This window comes from Lithobates pipiens, unplaced genomic scaffold (genome assembly GCF_037356315.1).
Source record: "Lithobates pipiens isolate NorthernLeopardFrog02 unplaced genomic scaffold, aLitPip1_a1.2 Scaffold_8, whole genome shotgun sequence".
Classification (NCBI taxonomy): domain Eukaryota; kingdom Metazoa; phylum Chordata; class Amphibia; order Anura; family Ranidae; genus Lithobates; species Lithobates pipiens.
In genome coordinates this window covers 274,415,889-274,440,411 of record NW_027507903.1, presented here as the reverse complement: position 1 = coordinate 274,440,411, position 24,523 = coordinate 274,415,889, and the positions used below count along the sequence as shown (strand labels likewise).

Here is a 24,523-nt window from a genome sequence, read left to right as displayed (position 1 = left end):
CCAGTTTACAGTGCAGACAGTAACTTTATTGCAGAAGAGACATACTGTGGCATGTCTCTTCTGCATTATTATTATTTTTTTTTTAAGGAAAAGCTCCACTTTAATAATCTGGTAAAAGGGTTCTTTACCCGTTTTCAGTTCACACAGGAAGCCTGTGCTCCATCCCGAAAATAGAAAATAAATACATTTGCATATTTTCACTTATTACCAAACCACTATCCCTTCCCTTCACTACAAGGTTTAAAAAGGAAGTAGCAACCTGAATGCATTGAGAGGCTGTTGTTTACATACCTTTGACTAGGATTCAGTGCCCCCAAGGTGACTAAAACCAGGACACTTAATTGCAAATCCCAAGTTTTACAAAGGGATTGAAGGGTTTACCAGCAATCTTTAGTCTGCTGTAACTTTATTTTGGAGGTCGAAGTGATGGGTGGTCTCAGTGTCTAATAGAGAATTATTATTATTATTATTATTAATAATAATAATAATAATAATAGATTTTATTTATAATGCACTTTACATCAAAAATATCTCAAAGTGCTACAAGTTAAAATGAACAACTATACAAATAAAACAAACATCTAAAACGAACAAAAAGCTTTGCTAAAAAGAAATGTCTTAAGGCCTTTTTTAAAACATTCAGTAGATTGAGGAGCCCTAAGGATGTCAAGTAGGGCATTCCACAGGCGCGGGGCAGCTGCACAAAAGGCCCTGTCTCCCATTGTCCTTAGTCTAGTTCTGGGTATTTGAAGAAGATTTGCGTGAGTGGAGCGGAGGGAACGAGTTGTGTTTTGCGAGTTAAGAAGTTCTTTAAGATATGGTGGGGCATGTCCATAAATACATTGATGTGTAAGAAGGGAAACCTTATACTCAATCTGGGCGGAAACAGGAAGCCAATGGAGTGAGTGGAGGAAGGGGGTATTGTGCTCATGTTTCCGCACTCTCAATAGGATCCTTGCTGCAGAGTTTTGAATGTACTGAAGCCTCTGCAGACTCTTTCCAGGAATCCCAATAAGAAGTGTGTTACAGTAATCCAGTCTGGAGGAGACAAAGGCATGAATCAGCTTTTCAGCTTCAGAAAAAGAAAGAATTGGACGGAGTTTAGAAATATTACGAAGATGGTAGAAAAAAGTCTTACATAGATGATTTATATGGGTTTCAAAAGTGAGTTGAGAATCCATTTTTACACCAAGATTTGTAACTGTTGATGAGAGGGGTATGTTAGAGCCAGAAAAAGTAATGCTGGTTATAGGTGATGATTTGATCTGATGAGGAGTGCCAATCAGAACAACTTCTGTTTTGGAACTGTTTAATTGAAGAAAATTATGCTCCATCCATATCTTTATCTCCTCCAGACATGTGGAGAGTACTGATAAAGATGACTGTGAAGATGGCGTTTCAGCTGTTGCATTTACATAAAGCTGTGTGTCATCAGCATAACAGTGGAATGAAATTTTATGGCGGCTGATAATTTGGCCAAGGGGGGTGAGGTAGAGAATGGAAAGAATGGGGCCAAGAACTGACCCCTGGGGGACGCCACAAGTAACTGTATGTCAATTTGATTTAAAATGACCCAGGGAAATATACTCTGTCCGGTTTGTGAGGTATGATTTGAACCAACTGAGGGCTGTGTCGTTGAGTCCAGTGGTAAAATGGAGCCGATTTAAAAGAATGCCATGGTCAACAGTATCGAATGCAGCCGAAAGGTCCAGAAGGATGAGGAGGAAGGGAAAACCAGCATCAGATGATATAAGAAGGTCGTTTGTAACTCTAACGAGGGCAGTCTCTGTGCTGTGAGCAAAGCGGAAACCAGACTGAAATTTTTCAAAGAAGTTGTTATATTTGAGGTGGTCCTGAAGACGCATGGCAACTACTTTCTCCAGTACTTTTGATATAAAGGGAAGATTTGAGATGGGCCTATAATTTGATAGTAGGTTTTTTAAGCAATGGTCTGATAATAGCGGTTTTTAAAACAGAGGGAATGTGACCAGCTTGGAGAGAATCATTTATAGCAGCGGTGATCAGGGGACTGACGGCAGTAATATGAATTTTTACCAGGGAGGTTGGAAGAGGGTCCAGGGAACAGGGGGAGGGTTTCATCTTCCTGATGATATTCTGCACCTCATCTGATGACACCTCAAGAAAACAGTTTAAAGGTTTAGAAATGATCTGTGTCTGGGGAACAGTTTGGGTGGGAGGACCAGAAAGAACAGAATGAATATGTTCAATTTTTGAAGTGAAAAAATCCATAAATTTATTGCACTGCTCTTCTGTAAGGGCAGTAGGTGGAGGGGATTTTGGTTTAAGAAGGTGGTTTACAGTAGAGAAAAGCTGCTTAGAATTTCCTGGGCTATTTCTGATGGCATTTGAGTAAAACTGTGACCTTGGCTCTTTAAGAGACTGTGCATATTTTTGTTGGTGCTCCCGGTAAATTTGTTTATGAACAGTGAGACTAGAGGCTTTAAAGCGCCGCTCAAGGACCCGCCCTGCTGCCTTCATCTTACGAAGCTTATCTGTAAATCAGGGAGATGAACGGGTGAAGGTGACTGTTCTTGTTTTAACAGGGGCATGGAGGTCCAAGAGGCTGCTAAATTCACTGTTGTAATAATCCACTGCTTCGTTAGCTGATAAAAAATGTGTGGAAAGATGCTCAAAGTCTGCTGCCAAAAGATCTGAGTTTATGCTTTTTATATTTCTAAAACAGATGTTCCGCTTAGGCCTACAAAGGGCAGAGGGGGATGACAAATCCATAGAGATGGCCTTGTGATCAGACACACCTAGATCATACACCAGCAGGTTGGCAAGAGCAGCAGAGTTTGTAATGACCAAATCCATGATATACCCCCTGGTATGTGTGGGGACACCAACAAGTTGCTTTAAGTTAAAACAATCCAGGAGAGTTATGGCTAGTATACACTTGTTTCAAAGCATGGCTTTGCACACTTTTTGCTAAAGCTCTCTGAACGCCAGCCAAAGCTCCTGTCACTAAATAAAATGGTTAGATTACAGTCCTGTTTACACCTGCATTTGCTTGGTGCTTTGATGAGGTTTCGGTGGAGCTTCTATGGGACTTCGGTGGAGCTTCTATGGGCTTTGGTGAGGCTTCGTGAGGCTTCGGTGAGGCTTCAGTGCGACTTCAGTGGGGCTTCAAGCGAGCTTTGTCATAGACTTCTATGGAGGCTTTGAAGATGCTTTGAAGCTACATGAGGTATCGTTTTTGAAGCGAATCCAAAGCAAAGAACAGCAAAAGTGGGTTTTAATCGGGACTGTAAACTAACCATTTTATTTAGTGATAGGAGTTTTGACAAGCATTCAGAAAGCCTGTCCAGCATTGTTGAAGCCGAAGCAAGTGTAAATGAGCTCTTAGACCAGCATTGTTTTTAACACCCACCCCCCTCCACATTTAAGGGTTAAGCCTCGTACACACGATCAGATTTTCTGACAGGAATTGTGTGTTGGCAGACTGTTGGGAAAAATCCTACCGTTTGTACGCTCCATCGGACAATTGTTGTAGGATTTTCTGCAGACAGATGTGTGGCAGGCTTTAAAATTTTCCACGGACAATGGTCTGTTGTCGGATTTTCCAATCGTGTGTACACAAGTCCGTCAGACAAAAGTCCAAAATACAAACATGCGTGCTCGGAATCAATGCTCACCAAACACAACATTAGCAGAAGGTGCCCAAACGGGGGTGCTAAAGAGCTGAAAAGCCACATAGTATGTCACTACGTTTGTTTTTGTTGGCCGACAATTGTGTGTCGTTTGTATGCAAGACAGGTTCCTGGCCAACGCCCTTCAGACAAAAGTCTGATGTTTTGTGTGTGGAAAATCTGATCGTGTGTACGAGGCTTAAAAGACACTAAGCCAAACTATGTGCAAGTACTTGACTAGCATTCAACCTTCTACTTATCTGATTTAATTCAATGTTAGCAAGGTGGATCACTATCTTGGTTTTATCATTATCCATTGTAGGCATGACTGCAGCAGTTCTCAGGCTGATGTCAAACATTAGGAGTTTGCCAACATTGCAGAAAAACACAAGATGTTACTGTAGTATAAGATAATTTAGAATGGTTTTCTACATCATTTCATATTTATATATCTAGGCTGCCAAAATGGCGGTCTGTGGGATCTTCTTTTGTGGCCCGCAAAGTGAAAGCTAAATGCTAGAATGCAGAATCTTCAAATGGAACTAAACACTCCTATCATTTTTTTGCAGGGTTTGCTTTATTTTTTAAACAAGAGTCACTTTAATCACAGAGACAATGGTTTTCACTCCATACTTTGTATGAATGCAGAATCTTTAAGCGTAACTAAACCCTCCATCTTTTTCAACCAAGAAAGATGCCATTTTGTCCTCTGTTTGATCTTAAACGTCCATGATGCTGCACACATGTGATCAATTATGACACCATCCATTTGATGGTTTAATAGTTTGGCTGATAGCACAGCAAATGTGATAGTGACATTCTTGATACATGTGGGGAACACTATTGTTTCTTGAAACTGTTAAATCAATGGGTTTAGTTCTGCTTTAAGACCCCCTTCACATTTTGCCATAATGTTGTATTACTGATGGCATGTTTCTGTGCAGTAGTTCACCGGTAATGTGCATTGTGTTAGGGCAACCCATTTAAGACCCATTCACACTAGTGTGCAGCAGTAAAATGTGCATGCCTAATATGTGGTATTTGTGTTCAATGTGTGGTATTCGCACACTAACTTGCCTTGTGTTAAGCTACCCATTTGATTTAAATGAGCTGCCAATGCACCACAATACACATATAACCAGGCATTCAACACGGTGCAAGTGCATTGCTGTTCACTGCCCAGGTGTGTTGGGATCCAATTAAAAATAGCTTTGCAACTCACATTTCAAGGGGTAACATGCAATAAAATGTGCATTTTTACAACATGTTATCCCAACACACTAGAGTGACTGGGGACTTAGAATGAACTGCTAACACACAGCAAAAGAAAGCAGACATGTGGTATATATTTTTTAATGCAGTGCCCCACATCACACAGCAAGTGCAGATCCATTGGTGCTTCTTGTATATTGAGGTGTCATTCTAAACAAAAGACACTGCAATACAGCACAGAGCATGTTATCCATTACTGTGCATTGTGTGTAACTGCTTTAGGTGTATAGCAGCTGTATACAAGCATATTAGGGCACACAAATAAAACATTTTTGGATTAATAAGGTTATCCTGGTACTTTATTCGAGATGATTCCTGACCATCCCACGCATGTTTGTTTTGACAATAACATGAAAGTAAAGTGTATAAATTGTGCGTTATTCTGGTGCTCATTAAGCTCTCATCACACAGCTTTGTGCTTCCCAGCTGATATAGACGGATATTTCACAGTAATGAGCATGCTGCTTTGACTTTTTGCTTAATTAAGAAATATTTTCTTGTGTTTGGGTAGTTCATGGGAGGATTATTGTTCTGCCGCAAACCTCTCTCCTAACCTTGGAAAGATATCTATCATGCATTACCCCAGGATAGGAAAAATAAAATGGAAAAGTTGAGCACGCAACTTACAAGACAGGTTGCCATGGCAACTTAAGATTTTTTTTTAAGAACTTTTCTATTTGCAGCTGCAAACCACTTGAAAAGTGTCATATCTGAATGAATTTTATATCAAAGCTATTATATTTCTCTTCATTCCATAGCAGGCTTTCTTAATAACAATATAAATTAATTTACAACTTCCAGGCCATGTCCTTGTTTACTGGTGTACCCTCTCACGTATAATGTGAAGGTCAACATACACAAATTCAAGCTATCGGCTGTCACATCCTACAGACATTAATCTAGCTTTATAGGAACCAGTGTAACATCTTGCGGCTTTTTTTTTTATTGATGTGCATTTTGATATATAGCTTGTGCACAGAACTATTTACATTTAATCCTAATACTATTTACATAGTACAAATCTATGAGACCTGAATTTGCTTTCTCTGCCCATGTGAATAATAAGAAACTGCATACCAAAGCATCACTCAAGGCTTCGTTAATAAGTTGTTTTTGTCAAAGGTTTTATTATTCAATACATGGATACAGTCAAATGGAATGCATAGAAGGTTTTGTAGAGAAACTTCAGCCTACCTAGCTAAAATATTATGTTCATTCCCTGGTAATTGTTCCTATATGTATACAAAAAAAAATCAAAAAAATAAATTTAGTCCAGCATTTTCCCCTTTCCAGACCAAAGTTCTTCTTTGTCATTGACCGCAGCGCCATCGTGGAATGATATCCTGTGTATATGCAGACATAACCTGGGCAGATGCAAAATCTCTTCTCATTTTCAGATACACTGCACATCTGTTGGGTCCCAACAGTTGGTAGAGACCTTATTCTTTCTGCACATGTAAGGGGGGCTGTGCATGACTTTGCACATATGCAGACAAGCCATGGGTCCCTGTAGGATTCTATAGAACCACTATGTTCCTGCTCATGTGCAAGATATTTTGCATATGCCATCCTCACCTTTACTGTTAAAAAAAAACAAATTTTGGAAGGGGGTGGAGTCAGAGTAGAGGAAGTCATATTCATGCGCAAAGGTGCACTTTAACTAATATAGCAATTGTATGCAGCAACAAAGAGCCACTACGTCCCATTGCTATTTTCAGTGTTAAAGAGACACTGTCACCTGGTCATTGCAGATAAGAATGCCTCCTAATGGCTGACCTCTCAGCATGGTATGCTCAGCAGTTCGCACTCCCCTGCTGTCTAACCGCTGCAGGGGTCCACCTTGAGTAAGTCCCAGTATTGGAAGATGTTAGAGCTCATTAAGGAGGTTTACATCACTGTGCATGGATGAGGTCACATACCCCCCAAAACCCAGAAATCTCTTTCTACTACAGCAATATAATAAGGACAAAGTGACAGTGGCTCTTTAAATACCATTGTATAGGTTAAATTCCATGGCCTTCTATGACCTACATATGACATTTTTAACCCATTTCTGGTTGTGTTTTTGTAGTCTGAAGCCTTGCACTATACACCTTTTCCTATGCCGCGTACACACGATCAAAATTCTCGTCGGAAAAAGCTCTGATGGTTTTTCCTTCGAAATTCTGACGGAATTTCGCTCAAATTGTCTTGCCTACACAGGGTCAATAACACCGCAACATACAACATATTCTATAGTACTATAAAAGGTAAGTTTAATGTTTCCAAGCATGCGTCAAATTGTTTCCGAGCATGCGTCGGAATTTTGCGTGTTGGAATTGCATACACACGATCGAAAAATGCGATAGAAAGGTTTTCCATTGGAAAAATTAAGAGCAGGCTCTCAATCTAAAGACTGTTGGAAATGCCGACAGAAAAAGCCCAATGGGCATACACATCGGAAAATCCAATAAAAAGCTCCCATCGGACTGTTTCTATCGGAAATTCCGGCCGTGTGTATGCAGCATTAGTGTGTTTTTATGCCTCTTTGTAACGTCTTCCATGAGCTCCTGAACCCCCCACCCCACTTCCGGCTCTTTTGAGCAAGCAGTTCATGTTATTTGTAAACCTTGTGCGCTGCTTTGTGTACACAGTGGGGTTGATTAACTAAAACTGGAGAGTGTAAAATCTGGTGCAGTGCTGCATAGAAGCCAATCAGCCTCCAGGTTATTTTGTCAAAGTTTAAAGTTTGTAAACGTTTGTAAACCTTCACCTTGTAGAAAAAAAACATTCAGTTTAAAATAGAAAGGAAAGGCAAAACCTTTATGCATAAATATAAAAAACATTATAAATACCTTTTTTCCCTGTTTTATAAGTAATCACGTAATCTCTGTTCTCAGCTGCATAGCTGCACCTGCAATAGCCCAGTGAGCTGGGGGAGGAGAAACAGCAGTACACTGATCTTCACAGTGAATGGCTGTGCTGGCAGGGGCCTTTCTGCATAAGTTTAAGTTTAGGAGAACAGGCTAAGTTCCCAGCACAGAAGGGCTGGCAGGAACACCAGGGATTTCTCACAACGGAAGCAATACAAGGAGAACAGGATACTTTCTCAAACAAATACATGGTACAACAGGAGCATACCAGAAATATGAACTGTTGCGTTTACATACTCTTTAAATGAACGCTGAAGTTAGAAGCTGATTGGCTACCATGCACAGCTGCACCAGATTTTGCACTCTCCCATTTTAGTAAATCAACCCATATAAATCCTATATCTTGTATGTTTTCATATGTAGTACATTCCTATACACAGCGGGACCATGGGGAACAAACATAGCCACCCTCCCATAGGAAGTTTGATCACAGCTGCACAATAAAAAATATTGTATTTGGGGGAAGCTAAGAGCAGCAGAAGTTACTTTCTTTTAGTTAAGAATGCATACTTGAATAGATTTTATTTTTTCTAAACATGACTTTATTATCACTTTAAGCAAAACCTTCCACTAAAGTGGGCCCTGCAGAGATTTGGGTTGTTCTTCAAAATCCTACTTTCACCTACAATTGCAATCTGAAATTGGACAAAAAGTTCCAAAATACCAAAATACTCTACCTAGTTTTTCCCAGCCTGTACTGATTGCTGTACAAACATAATAAAATGATACTAGATCCAACTTGTCTTCTGCTCCACTGTAGGATAGTTTTGGACTTTTAGCGTATGTATAGCAAATTATTTATTTATTGAGTGATTAAAGCCCACTGTCAGTTTTCTTTTTCTTTTGAGTCCTGTTCAAGAGATTTCATCCATATGCTTTTGTTCTCCAGAGTGAAGGGAAATCCCCTATTTGAATAGCTGTCATGAGTCCGAGACTATCCCAAACTAAAAAGAAAAAAAAAGGCTTTGTGTAGAAATACAATTCATTAATTAAGATATTTCCAACAGCTACAGATAGACATTAAAAAAAACAAAAAAAACAATTGTGCCTCTGAAAATATATGTAGAATAATACCTAAAATCTCATATATTCAACATTACATTTATGCATATTCTATTCATTACAAGACAGCTTTCTTGAAGACGATGTTCAAAAGGAAACATGCAGTCTGACGTGACCTTAGCACAGAATAAAAACTGTTAGAATAGGGAGTAGAGAGCATTTTTGGAAAATCTCACATAGAGCTTAACTTCTCCAGAACCTACTGTTCTTTTATTATTCTGGGAGATCTTAATGCTATTGCAAAGGTCACTCAGTGTGCGAGAATTCTTAGCTTTCCTGCCTGGAGAAATCACTTGAGAGGAGGAAGTAACTAGGAGACATAAACTGCTTAGTTACAATATATGAATGTATTGGCAGTTATATTAAATAACTGCAATACATAACGCTATACGTTTTTTTTTGCTGTGTTTTTAGAAACTGGAAATCTTGACGTAAACATTGTCTAGACAGTGTTAAAATAATATCACATTTATCCTACCTAATAAAATGTGATTGTCTAGGGAAAGTATGGTGTGTTCAAGAAAAATGTGAACTAAATGTGATATTATGCACCATTAAGTGAACATTAAGTTCAGGAGCAGTATTATTGCAAAGCTTTTCAAAGTGCTGCTTTTATGCCTGAATAGCCTATGCAAATAATGACATACTGTCATCATACATCTAAATGTGTCCTACGCTCCTCTACTTGACAGCACTGGCTATGGGATGCTAAGGCATAAAGGGGTGATGAACTAGAGGAAAGTAGATTGTGCACTTTGCAAAGTGCAGCTGCACACTGCAAGAGCAGTTGCTCCAGATCTTAGTAAATGAGTAAAAGCTCTGCTGACTTCCATCATCTAATCACGCGCAAGCAAAAATGCATTTATTTTCCTTGCATGTGATTGGGTATTATTCTGAAAGTTTAGCTTTACCTCATTTACTAAGCTCTGGAGCAACTGAACTTTGGAAAGTGCACATTCTATTTGCTTTTAGTAAATGTTAATAGTAGTGTTTACAAACCGTTCACAGTGATGTATTAGGTATGTTTTATCACTCTATGGTGTATATTATATACTATTGTGTATACTATACACAATCATTCTTAATTTACTATTTTTTTTCCGAATACAAGTTTTTTTTTATAAAGACAACTTCACAGATCAAAATCATGTTACTATTTTTAAATGTGCTTAGAGAAGTGTTTCTTTAGGTTTGAAATCATTTTAGATCCTTCATGGGACCAAGTGCATGTAGCACTTGGTCCTGTTTTGATCTTTAGCCCCTTTGCACATTAAAGCACATTTTTTTTCTTGTGCTTATGCTGTCGCTCCACCCAGGCTGAAACCCAATTTATGGGTGTTCTCCTGGAGAATCTATAGCCAGCACTGTAGTCACCTCTCCTTCTCTCAAATTCTCCCTTGTGAACAGCCACTCAGTGCTAATTGTTCAGAGATCTGTGGCACAGTGTTTGTTTTTTAAGCACTTACAAATCTATAACTTAGTCCTGTCTGCTACTAGTGAATGTACACTTTACAGCAGAGCTAACCAATTTTTTTAGCTTGTTTGTTAAATGGAGCTGAACCCAGCCCATGGTGCGCTAAATATCAGAGATCATCTTCAGTGTGTGTCTGCTGCCAGAGACCAGAGATATCAATCAGCAAACATTAATTATGCTAGCAGTATAGGCAGACAGTGGTGGAGGGTAAAAGCTTTATGACCATGCTGTGCTCTGAGAGACTGAGGCAGCTGCCACTCAGGCATCTAGGTGGATCCCAGCATTAAAGTTGTGATACCTCCAGAGCCTGCTTTAACCTGCTGGACTTTATCCTGTGGGCTTTTTTACTAAACCCACAGGAGAAGTAGGGGTAAAAGGGCATTGGTCATACTTTTTTTCCTTTTATAAAGCTTTAACAAATATAGTAAATCTTCTTTAAGGGAGTAAACTATAAATGTGGGTTGGACTGTTGTATCATGATTATGTCGAGGTGTTTCCACTTACAGAAATTGGAATTGTTGTGTCCCGCCACCCCTAAAACGTTAGGAAAAATATAAGTGTGGGCAGATCAGGAACGAAATTAGGACACATTTATATAAAAGCAAAAGAATTGTTCTGTCCAGCAGTGCATAGGGAATTTAGTTGTGCTGAATATAAATAAACCAGTAGTAGGTAGTCTATGTAAATTGTGTCAACGCTTAATTTTAATTGGGAACAAAAAATACTTATTAATTGCCCATACACAGAGAGATGGTGCACATTATAGAAATATGTGTCCATCCTCAAAATTAAAACTGAGCACCTAAATATTTTTTCACTTAATTATAATTTACCTAAAGAAGAGTGATGGGCTCATTCTACTTTTGAGGAAAGCAGAATTGTTCTTAATTTGTTTTTTGGGAATTTGGCAGAGTTTGGGGGAATACAAACAAATTACAACATATCAAAACATTACGCAAGAGATTTGTTTGATGTGGATGAGTAATGGCCAAAGAGTAAAAACTATGGGGGCATTAACAGTTCCAAAAAGTTCACATAAGGTGAAATACTCCATTTAAATTAATAATAATCTTGATATACATGTGGCAGCACCTCAAAACAGACTGAAAAATTCTCTGTGATGAATAGAAAAGAACACCAGAGGGTGTCCACCTAAGTGTAGCATTAGACTTTAATGACAAAAAGACAATCAGGAACTCACAAAGGTAGCAGGATATGGTGCCTATTCTAAGCACATCCTGGTACAGATCCCATATTGATGAATGGCAGATCACTCCATTTCAGGAAACAGCCTCACCACAGCTGGCCAGTTGGAAGAAACCAGGAAACAAGCTCATATCTGGCGACTAAGAAGCCAGGAATCTCTATGGAGTGCAAGGCTTGATCAGAAATTATGTCAGACATTGCTGGAGAGCAAAAGGGGCATGCCTATGTGTTTCGGAGATGCTCAGGCTCTTTTCCTGGAATGGAGTGATCTGCCTTCCATCCAAATGGGATCTGTACTGGGATGTGCTTATAATAGATATCATATTTTGCTATCTTTGTGTGGTTATTGTATTCTTATCATTAAAGTGTCATTAAACATAGACTATGAAAAAATCTCATCTCATACACATGCTATATAACAGTGTTCATACTCACAAAGCCACTAAAGTATTAATTTTGTGTAAAGTGAAATATTCTCAGGTTGAGCCTGCCTTCAGCTGCCCCTCCCATAGTCTCTGTGTCCCCACTGCAGGTTAAGATTTTGTAGACCAGCTGGTGTCCTCTACGGAGCATGCTAAAATTTAAGTTTCCTTCTAAGCTCTTCATTTCCTCCCTTTTCTTACTTCTGTAGCCAACATGACTAATCACACATGTGGGTGTATACAAAGAACTAAATGACACTCCCCTCCCTCTCACTGCCTTCATGCCATCCTATTGCAAAACACTGTAGGGTGGGATATAATATGCTGATTGATTGCATGCACCAAGAAACTCACAAAATGCTTAGTTTAGTGATAAAAATATCAAATGTAATTGCTAATACCTGTAAAGTAAAAAAAGAGTCTTGGATGCAGATGTCCCCTGAACAAAATGAAAGCTAGTGCCAGTCATCTCTGACTTTGCCTACGCCATATTAATGCACAGAAAATACACATTTGATGTACAATAAAGATATATTGGAAGCCGTAAAATGTAAGTTATTTGATATTTATAATCTTGAATTTGAATTGCTCTTTTGAAACTTTTTTCTTAAGTCATATGACCGGCACAGCACCAATCTGTGCAGACACAGACTCACACTGTCGAGAGCATATATCAGCAGAGTAAAAGAAGCCTCTGCCAAAGAACTTTCCCAAAGAACATGGAAAGATCATGTAACCACCCAACAGCAGTTCAGGAATAAAAAAAATACGATGGCATAATATATGATTTATGTAAATGAATTATGGCAGTTAATATTTCTCTGTTTAGTATCACTTTAAAGCCTTTCTAATGCTACACATAGGTGGCCACGCTTGTGTAATTTTCTTTGTATGCATGCATGCTTTATCACCTGTACTCTAAAAATGTCATGTTGGTTACATTACCAGTGTAAAAATGGAATAGCCGAGTATATCAGTTCCTTTAGATGAAGATTAGGTTGTGAGGCAGTTGCTTTATGCTGAACTTTGCTACATGGTGACAGCACTATGAACCTCAGTCACCTAACCTTTGGGGTCACTGTTCATGAAATCTCTATTCTGTCCACAATAATCGCTTAAAGCAGTTGGATGATCTGTCAATCTCCTGCCTGAGGATGCCAGATGTTCCCAGACCGTGGTTGAAAACCTAATTAGCCAGGTTTCCTTTTTCCAGTCTGAATAGGGATAACAGCAAAAGTGTTTACCTATATTACAGCAAACATTTAAATCAACAGAGGAAGGACAATGTGGGATATAATATAATGACTAGTGAATTATAGCTTACAGCCATGAACTAAGTTTAAGTGTAGTGCACATCTATTTCTAACACATAGATACTGTCATTAGTTACAGTATATTAAATGTACTGTAAATGATCAATCCACTCAAAAATTATATTTTGCTTTTTAGAAGAATTTTGAGAATTAAATCAATAGCATGATTCAGAGGCATAACTAGAACCTTCAGGGCCCCGATGCAAGAAACAATGATGGGCCCCCCCTTCCATCCAAGCCCCGGGCTTCCAATTTTGGAAGGGTGTACATAGACATCTTCCCAACACTGTGCTTCCCACATGACCCCTGGGACATGCATCCAGCGCAATCACAGCGGCCCTTTAGCTGATCACATGTAAACAGACTTGCCGGTTATCCACAGCCCTTTCCTCCCATGCTGTGTCTGTGTTAGGAAAGGACTGCCGTTAACTGTCAAGAATGTCAGTAAATTGCTTACACTGATAACCAGTGCCCCACTCATCAGTGCCATCTATCAGTGCTCATCAATGCCACCTATTAGTGCCCATCAATGCTGCCTATCAGTGCTCATCAATGCCACCTGTCAGTGCCCATCACTTCCACCTGCAAGTGTTACCTATCAGTGCTCATTAATACCGCCTTTTAGTGGCAATCAATTCCACCTATCAGCGCCCATCAGTGCCAACTATCAGTACTCTTCAATTCTGCCCATCAATACTGCCTGAATTCTGCCTATCAGTGTTCCTCAGTGCCCATCAGTACCACCTATCAGTGCCCATCAATGCCACCTATCAGTGCTCATCAATGTGGCCTATCAGTGCTCATCAGTGCCTCCTATCAGAGCCCATCAGGGCCTCTTATCAGTGCCCATAAATGCTTCCTATCAGTGCCCATCAGTGCCTTCTATCAGTGTCCATCAGTGCCTTCTATCAGTGCCCATCAGTGCCTCCTATCAGTGCTCACCAGTGCCTCCTATCAGTGCCCATAAATGCCTCCTATCAGTGCCTCCTATCAGTGCCTATTAGTGCCTCCTATCAGTGCCCATTAGTGCCTTTATCAGTGCCCATCAGTGCCTCCTATCAGTGCTCATCAGTGCCTCCCATCAATGTCCATAAATGCCTCCTATCAGTGCCCATTAGTGCCTTCTATCAGTGTCCATCAGTGCCTTCTATCAGTGCCCATTAGTGCTTTCTATCAGTGCCCATTAGTGCTTTCTATCAGTGCCCATCAGTGCCTCCTATCAGTGCCCATCAGTGCTTCCTATCAGTGCCCATTAGTGCCTCATATCAGTGCACATTAGTGCCTTCTATAAGTGCCCATTAGTGCCTCATATCAGTGCCCATTAGTGCCTTTTATCAGTGCCCATTAGTGCCTCCTATCAGTGTTAATCAGTGACTCCTATTAGTGCCCATCAGTGCCTCCTATCAGTGCTCATTAGTGCCTCCTATTAGTGCCCATCAGTGCCTCCTATCAGTGCCCATTAGTGCCTTCGATCAGTGCCTATTAGTGCCTTCTATCAGTGCACATCAGTGCCTTCTATCAGTGTCCATCAGTGCCTCCTATCAAGGACTATCAGTGCCTTCTATCAGTGATCATCAGTGAATTCTATTAATGTCCATCAGTGCCGTCTGCCTTCTCAGGACAGCACGGCTCTGAGTGAAGATCATGTCTGTCATGGAACAATAGCACAGAGACACCGGCATTAACATTCTATTTGCCCGTCCGTCCGTCCTCTCTCGCATGGGATGAGAGAGGACACACAGCTGATCTCACTGCTCTCCCTTCTCCCACACAGGAGAGGGGAGGGGGAGAAGGGGGAGAATGCTACTGTTACATGACAGACACGATCTCCGCTCATAGCCATGTGTGAATAGCAACCCCACTTGGCCCCCCCAACAGTGGCGGAATGTCTAGGCCCCATCGCAAGTGCGACTGTTGCGACCCTGGTAATTCTGCCACTGGCATGATTTGTCACGTCCTAGGGCCTCAGATGCTCAGTTTTAGTTCTCAAGCCTGAGTACCTACAATAGGATTGTAAACATATGTTAGGCAGTGTTTTAAACTGCATGCATTAGGTAGGATAATATGATATAATTTTTATTTGAAAAACTCTCCTTGATACAAGGGTAAAGAGCTACTGCCACCATCCCAGAGGGAGTCCAAAATGCTTTGTTTTGAGGATGCATGAGAATATACTATTTATTGTATTTCCTGATGGTGGCTGGATACCCCACACTGGAGGAAATTTACTGCTATAGAATTCCCATAACACAGGGGAAGGGGCAGGCAGGAGGAAATAGAGGAGATAAAACTTAAGCCCAGCAGAAAGAGAAGGCAGTTAAAGTTAAGCATTGAACCCCATGGACATGGGCTGACCGCTCTTCACAAAATCTTCCTTTCTGGTCCACATATCAGAGAGGATGTGTGGAGAGACTCTGAAGAACTGGGTTCTTTTTCATCCCACCAGTAATGAATGGAATATGAAGTAGTGAAGTGGCCAACAAACCACTTCTCTGTTTAATCCTCCCGGTCATAGAGCAGCCACCTGTCTGCAAGTGGTGCTAGTGTACCCTTTCTCTTCACCCTTCAATGTACATATATCAGCCATTTATATGGGCTCCTTTTTCTCCTCCTCCTATGGGGCTTAGAGCCTTTGATGACCTAGGATACACCAATCAAAGTAACCAAGTTGTAGTTAAAAGCTGATTGGTTTCTATGCACAGCTGCACCCGATTCTGTGTGCAATCATTTTAGTAAATCTACCCCAAAGTGTATAGAACTGTGTATATATATATATATATATATATATATATATATATATATATATATATATATATATATCACTGCTGAAAACTTTATGGTATAGAAGCACCTATCTCTCCCTGCCAACACTCTGTCAGCTCTCCTTATCTACTCCAAGTTTCCATACATTCTGACAAAAGGCTGCTGGAAACCCTGATGGGGAGGCTGACACATAAGAAAATCCCTTTATTGGCCTTTCTAGGACACCCAACCACAGATGAAATGCCAGGAAGTACAATATTTGTAATTGGATGTTATAGAGGTGAACTGCAACATTATTTTTCCATTTTCGTGAAATAAAAAAGCTTGGGTTTGCCTCAGACTCGTGTTTGGCCTGAACCTGAAGCACATCCCTACTCACATAAAGTTCTAAACACTTAAAATACAAGCCATTCTCTACTGCTATCGTAATAAAGTGCTTTTTCATCTGCTTTCATGTTTCAACTCAGTAACTCAATCAAAAATACATTCAAATAATGGATTTGCATTCCTGGACCAATTCCATTTGTTTTTTACCAGTGTTAAGTAATGTAGATACACACATGCAAAAATATGGACTACATAAACCTAGTAGATCCCCCAAATTTACATTGGCATGCCTCCTTGTTGTTGACTACTGCTTGAGTTGATTTTCCAAATATTTTTTTTGTCTTTACATTTATTGTTTGCCATCCTCAACTTTAACCGTTTAAAGGGTTTTTTTTGGAACCTAAGCAGAGTACAGAAGAAAGAAAACATATTTTGATTTATTTAACCTTATATATCTAATTGTATTGAAAGCATTGCTAAACTCAAAAAACAAAATGTATTATATTTCAGCTTACCAATTCTTAGATTTGATGGCTCCATTTATTTTTTTTTTTAAGTCTATTGTTTTTCAACAGAACAAGCTGTTCTACAGATTTAGTAGTTAGAGGGTTGAGACAAACCCTTTAACAGTGACAGGGATGCTTACATTGGTCAGCTTTTATTTATTTATGTAAAACCTTTATTCCCAAAAGGAAAAAAACTGTTGTTGTAACTGTTTAAAAAGTGTTAGGTGAAGTTTGAGTATCTAAATCTGCTAGTAGTACATCAAATACTCCCCTCCCCTCAGAGTGACAATGCTGCAAAGGTGTCCCTGTTATTCCTTCATCCAGTGTGGGCACCCTAATATAGGAAATGTGTTAATGTCCAGATCACCAGTCGAATATAGAAGGAAAAAAAGCCTCATAAAATAAAACAAATGCAGCCACAACATCTAATGTTTAGTAAGCTACAATATATTACATTTTTGGTTTTGGGGTTTAATTCCGCTTGGATGTTTTTTACATAGACAACAAAAAAGAAACAACCTTACAACAACTGCAGTTGAAGCCAGGTGCACGCTGTTATCAAGATTACTGTATTGTTCACAAAAATCATAATTAGTTTCTAGCTAAGATATTTTATATGAGTAGTTCATTGTTTACCACTTGCCAATCAAACAAAAAAAAAGCAAAATGGAAACCTTTTCTTACTAAAGTGATAGAAAGGGGGGGGTTATTAAATGTAAATGCAATAACTAAAACCTTATATAAGCTAAAATAATGGTAGCTAATGATGTCTTGAATAAATCAATATGTAACACATTCTTCGGAGACTATGCCCTTTTTTAAAGAAAAGAGAACAACTATTAGGACTTTTCAGGTGCTACTTTGACATTAAGTAGCACCGGAAAAGTCTGAATAGTCTTTCTCTCAAAAATCGTATAAGCTTAAACATGTTAACACAGTTTCAGAAGAAATTTTTTTATATTTTAAACTCAGCATTTTTCATTACAATAATGTCTAGTGATTCTACAATGAAGTTCCTTGTTCGGGCATATTCTGTTGTAGGGTGGCAACACTCTTTTCCTATCTTCAATAGTGCTCACTTCAATATAGTCACCCTGACACACAGAATTTTTGATGGAGGCTAGAAATGGCTCCTTCAACACAATTAACTCAAGTATGATCTACTCTTGTTGGCATCAGGAAACCCACTCTGAGAAACGCCATGCAGCAATCTTTGGGCACATGCATGCAGACAGTAAGCTGGAGCAAATAGGCAGCACTGAGATGCAAAAAGTTGAAAACAAGTATTTTATTTAAAAAATAGCAAATATTTTTAAGACACCATGCTTTAGCAAACCAAATGTAATTTTGCTAGGGTTTACAGCTAATTCAAGTTTTTATATATATATATATATATATATATATATATATAGTTCATTATTCAATATTTTTCAGTTATAACAAAGCATATGAACAATATAAAACAATAACAAAAAAAAGACAGGAATAAACCCGTATTAAAGTAGAGAACAAATCTAACCATCCAACCTCAGAATAATAACAAATAAACCAGCGGTATCACCTATTAAATTCATACAATTAGGAGTATAAAACCACACAATATATATAGTAATAAATATTACTACATTTATTAACCTGAATTACATTCCTTCCATATCACTACTTAAATTCTTAGAATGTACGTTTTTTTTTTTTTTTTACTTTTTAACTATCAGTGGCGGCCCATCCATACAGGGCGGAGGCGTGCTGCCCCCCTAATCCATGCGCCCGGCCCGATAGGGATCCAGATGAAGCCAATACTTTTAAGTCTTTTAGGAAGGTGGGGGCCATACTTTCATGAAACCTTTCTCCTAAAACACATTAGCCCTATATAGACAGACCTGTGGGCTGATTTAAATATAGCAATAGACATGCTTGCAAATGTAATAATTTATTTTATTCAGTGTAAAAAATGTTTCTTTAAAACAGGTTCACTTTACCGTAGGGACCATTATGAGCATTTACTCACCTTCTCTGTGTTCCACCATCATGTTATTTCATACCTGGAGCTCAGAGAAATGCCCAGTTCATCTAGGTATAGGGGACATGTAAAGCCCCATACTCACTATCAGATTTTCTGCTGATGTTTTCCTTCAGATTTACCTTAACAATTAATATGAGGTCAAACCTTAGGAGTTTCAATTTGTTTGCAATCAGGCAGGCTCTTGCACTAAATGGTTTTGGCAAATCTGAAGACAAAAATCAGCAGAAAATCTGCTGGGGCTTTACATTCTGTAAATCTCCCCTGCTTAAGTTATGTGATGCTAGAATTTGCTAATATAGGCAGATTTGGGTCTGCTTTAAATTCATAATTACTCTTTTTTTGGTGAATATCTTATCCCTCTAAGATATTTGCCATAAAAAGAGTAATTATGAACTTAAAGCAGACCCAATTCTGCCTTTAATAGCAAACTGTCAGTCACTGGCTCTCTGCTCTGCTCTACTAACCACTAGATTGAGCTAAGGAGCATACTTACTTCCTATAATAACCAGCTCCATCTAGAGAACATTTGATTTTGTCCCATTCACACAGAACACATATGCATTCAGTTTCGACTGACGATCAGCTATGATTTTTTTTTTTATAAATACTCTCACATACATACAATAGCTTAATATACATATTCATATTAGCACTTGTTTATTACACATTTATTTACTGGCATACATAAATGTTTAAATGTGTCCTGTTTTATTTTTCATTGTAGGTTTGGAAGAAGCTGTTATTTGGTTTGTGCTTTTTCCATGCACTTGTTCAAGAGAGGCGAACATATGGATCACTTGGCTGGAATGTAGCCTATGAATTCAATGACTCTGATCTAAAAATTAGTGCTAAGCAGCTTCAGGTACTATATAGAGCCAGTCTATTAAAATAGTATACTTTCTATATAATAGTAGAAGAAAGCCTTAATAATCCATGGTATCACTGGTTATCTATTTATAATCAAGCTGCTGGCTGCCAGGCAACAACAGGTAAGTATATTAACTCAACCAGTTTTGAAGACATGGTGAAGGCCCATCATTGATAATATCTTTCCATAAATGTCATGCAATCACTGAGGTGAGAATGGAGTGGCAAACTAATATTTTTTAGCCTGAGCTGTTCTGTAAATCCTAAAAGAAGGATACTTGCTGAATTTCTTAAGACTATTGGAGAAATTGACGATAAGAAACAGAAAGAATAAGTGATTATTACCTTTACTTCTTTCACCATTGTTTTTGAATTCCTCATCTGTAGTAGCCTGAGATAAGGGCAGGTCAGTTTAAAACACATCCAATACCATATCTAAATTGGAAATGAAAAAAATATATAATATAAAGTTTGAACCGCATTTTATGTTTTACTAAATCAACTGGGTTTTTTGATATATTCCAGGTTGAAGTTAGTTTGACTTAGATGGATACAGTTTTATGGCTAAAGATCTTAAGACTATGCAACAGCACAGAAAAATGTTGCAAATCATTTGATAACTAAAAAAAAAACAGCTGTTGTCCACCATGAGCAAGGGAGTAATTCAGGCTACCAGTTGCTTTAAAAATTCCTTCCAGTTAGTTTCCCTTTAATCCAATCAATTTCCAAAATACTTGTGTGATTAACAATTGTGTAATAGAAAATAAAAAGGCAAGGAAACTGTTCACGATAAAGGTGATTTCCAACACATAAACCACTTATTTATAAACTCATGGCTTTAGAAAAGGTGAAAAAAATGACTTGGAATTAAATATTCAGCGTTTAACATTAAGAAAAGCACAGTCGTTTTATCTTCATATCTTGTAGTGCTTGGTTGGGCTTTAAACTGCTCTGCAGTTTATTTCGCTTTAAGATTTTATTTCAATCTGTACTTTAGAACAAAAGTTGATGGAAGTAAATGAGAGCGTAAAGGACACATTAAATAAGATGCGAAGAGCAATAAAGTACCCACAGCAAGATCGTTCTCTCTAGAACACAGAATATAAAACAACTGAGCTCCAAGTTTATTGCCACAAAGCAAAGTCTAACAGAGCAATGACTTTGTCAGCTACAAGTATTTCTAAAGATAGGAGACAGATCCTTTATGTGTATTTTTTATATAGTGTGGGTGGGGCTGGATTCCCTAACTGTTTAACAAACCTCAGTGCAACTGTATCACAGATAGGTAGGAAACGTCTCTGCGCATATGTCCTTGTTACTTAATTGACTGTATCACAGGTAGGTAGGAAATGTCTCTGCATATGTCCTTGTTACTTAATTGACTGGATCACAGGTAGGTAGGAAACGTCTCTGTACATATGTCCCTATTACTTAATTGCACTAGTGGAACTTTTCTTAAAGTGTTAAAATTAAATGATAGCCTGAAACACAAAAAAAAAAAAGAAAGAAAAGACAAACAAGAAAAGATTTCAGTGTCATAAAATACAAATATGTAAGTAACAAGTAAAAATATATAGTTGTTACTAAAATGATCTATATATTATTACATTTTAATGCTAGTAGTATGTAAAATAATATGATTGGATATACAATTATACATTGTTAGACACAGGTAGGTGTCCATCCATCTATGTCAGTCTTTTGTATTTCAATCCCTGCTATAAATATTAATGCCAATCTATTATTAAACACTGCCACCTAGTGACAAAGGAAATAGCTGCTTGTAATTTGCTGACAGGCCACACACAAAAAAGCAGAAACCGTTTAATTCACAGTGTGGCTTTAAGGTTCTCGTGTGACAATTATAATAAATGAACATATGGGAAATTATAATTAGCACCATAATTCAATGCACATTGAAAAATGTCATTGGATATCTAGGGCTTAAGTCCACATGTAAAGGTTTACTGTATATTCCACTATAATTACCTACACTCTGCTAGAAATGTCCCTTCTATACATATGATGCTTGCAGACTACTAACTTATTTCTGTAAAGGTAAAGCCATTTTTTCTTTTTGTATATAACACTATTACTGTATAATAGTAGTGCTGACAAAGCAGATTTTATTTTGCTGCTTGTCAGTGATAATGCATTTGGTAACCTTTATTTGAAATACCTAAATTACTTTGCAGATGGTTTTGCAGTTCACGTTTTAGGTTCAAAAAATACAAAAACTTTGTAACCAAAATATCACTTTATTGTAATGTAGTACAGGTTTCGAGAGCCATATTTATATGGTATGTGTCCACTTCTGTTTGATTCAGCAGCCATTCACTGGCACGTGGCAGCATATGCCAATATAAGTTTGTGGCATGCATAGGTGTGCACAGGAGGTGTGCCAGGTGTGCCCCCCCCACTTGCATCAGGGTCCCCAGAACCCCCTTCATTACATCAGGCTCCCCAGAGAGCCCCCTCTTACATCAGATTCCCCAGATTCCCCCACATTACATCAGGGTCCCCAGAGAGCCCCTACCCCTTACATCAGGGTCCCCAGAGAGCCCCCCTTTACATCAGGGTCCCCAGAGAGCCCCTTCCTTACATCAGGGTCCCTAGAGAGCCCCTTCCCTACAGCAAGTTCCCCAGAAATCCCCTTCCTCACATTAGGGTCCCCAGAGATCCAATTACTTTCATCAGGGACCTCCTTAGCAATCCCCTTCCTTACATCAGGGTCCCCAGAGATCCCCTTCCTTACATCAGAGTTCCCAATGAGCCCCAGGGCTCCGGAATGTGCTACATATAGAATGCAGGGCTCAGCTGTGATCATCTATGCAGCCTCACCTGTGCCCAGCAATGCAGCCTCACCTGTGCCCAGCAATGCAGCCTCACCTGTGTCCAGCAGTACAGTCTTACCTTTGCCTAGCAATGCAGCCTCACCTGTGTCGGGGGTCAGATGATGAGTAAGAGGAGAGCCAGCCAGATCATCACACAGGCCAGCGTCTCCTGCTGTGTCAGATTTAATTTGAATCACCCGGTGCCCGGGTCCCACGTCCCACTTCCTGGATAGGCTCCCACCTATGATAGACAGCACATGTCCTGGCATCGGACCAGTTTGCTGTCTGTCAAAGAAGCCATACCAGGAGGCGAGACTTTATGATGGCAGACTCCCGACTATTAAAATTAGAGCTGACACAGCAAGTGACATAGGCCTGACACCCGCCAGTGTGTGGCAGACCCCCCCCCCTGCCTCAACACCCACCCTGGTCATCCGAGAGCAGAGGTATTTAATTAAAATTTGTGGAGGTTCAAACAGTAAAATTTTCTTCCCGCAGAGGTCCGAATCGCATATTTTGATCCTATCACAGTCCCTTAATTTTATATCTCAATCTCATTCTCGCATCAGTGTCCTCAGTCCCCTGCACATCAGTCACCCACTTCACATTTGTTTCTCCTTTACATTAGTATCCAATGTCCCCTTCACATAAACCCCCACGCACACACACACATCACTGCCCCCTCATCCCCCAATAGCACTTGTCTTCCTTTACATCTCATCTCCTTTCCCACAGCACTGGCCTGCTTCAAATCTCCTACCCCCTGCAGTGCCCCTCTTTGCTTCACATGTTCCCCCTACAGCACTGCCCCCCCCCCCCTTCAGATCTCCCTCCACAGCACTGCCCCCTTCACATTTCCCCACATAACTGCCTCCCTTTCCCCACAGAATTGCTCCCATTTACACCCCCCCAGAGCTCTGCCACCTTACTTCAACCCTCACAACACACAGCACCGCCCCCTACAAAACCTACCCCCCCCCCCCCATACACTTAAAATAAAGAAATAAAACTTTCTGTGCTATGGCTAGTATAATGGTAGAAAATGGAGCTGGTAGCACAATACTTAGGTACAAAATATATCAATGTAGAGAGAAATGTGCAGAGCTTCTGTAACATTAAACAAGAGATACTATACATGCAATGTGACTTGACTTGTGTGTATTAATTACAACCTTCGCTTGCAGTGAAGTGCAAATTTTTTTTATTTTTTATTTTTAAATGCAATGAATTCAGGGAAGAATTAAATGATGTGGTTAGGATGTAAGAGTCCATAAAACCAATTAATATGGATTTCAGTTCATAGGGGAAAGAGGTGCTTATAGCTATTCAACTGAGAAGTGTCAGCAGGAAGGGTTCAAGACCACCCAAAGATCCCAGATAGAAAAAGCACACCACCCTTGTGCAGAAGTTGGAGTCTTACCTTATATGACCACTAAATATTGCTCAGACCCACATTAGTGGTCCAGTAGTGGTCAAACCCACAGTATAAGATTCACAATATTCTCTGATCACAGAGTCTCAATATGTGTATCCTGGGACCCTACGACTCACTCAGGAGCAACAGTTCATGGCCAGATCTCATATAGCACCCGACATAAAAACAAACAAAGCAGTCCCCATAATGAAGTTCAGTTTGCAGGGTATTAAATTGAGTAAAAAACTGTATTGCTTCCCTCCCCCCACAGCACTGCTCCCCTTTGACATCCTCCTCCTCCTCATATCACAAGAATGTGCTCTGCCACTACCTTCAACTCACCCCCTCCCCCCACACATACACACACAGCACTGCCATCTTCATGTCACCCCTGCCTTTCCATCCACAGCCATGTCCTTTTGCCTACCTTACACAGAGTGGAGAGCAGCCGGGAGACACAGTAGCACTGGATGAAGGG

The 24,523-nt window shown here is 39.4% G+C and overlaps 1 protein-coding gene across 1 annotated transcript in view; it reads left to right on the top strand.

Moving 5' to 3' along the window:
* The window catches only part of LOC143962680 (dynein axonemal heavy chain 3-like), a 2,426,925-nt gene that overhangs the window by 2,309,565 nt on the left and 92,837 nt on the right, over window positions 1–24,523 (top strand). Inside the window, exon 71 of the mRNA XM_077472045.1 lies at window positions 19,655–19,792. Within this exon, the coding sequence (XP_077328171.1) occupies window positions 19,655–19,792 (138 nt within the window). The remainder of the gene's footprint in view (window positions 1–19,654; window positions 19,793–24,523) is intronic.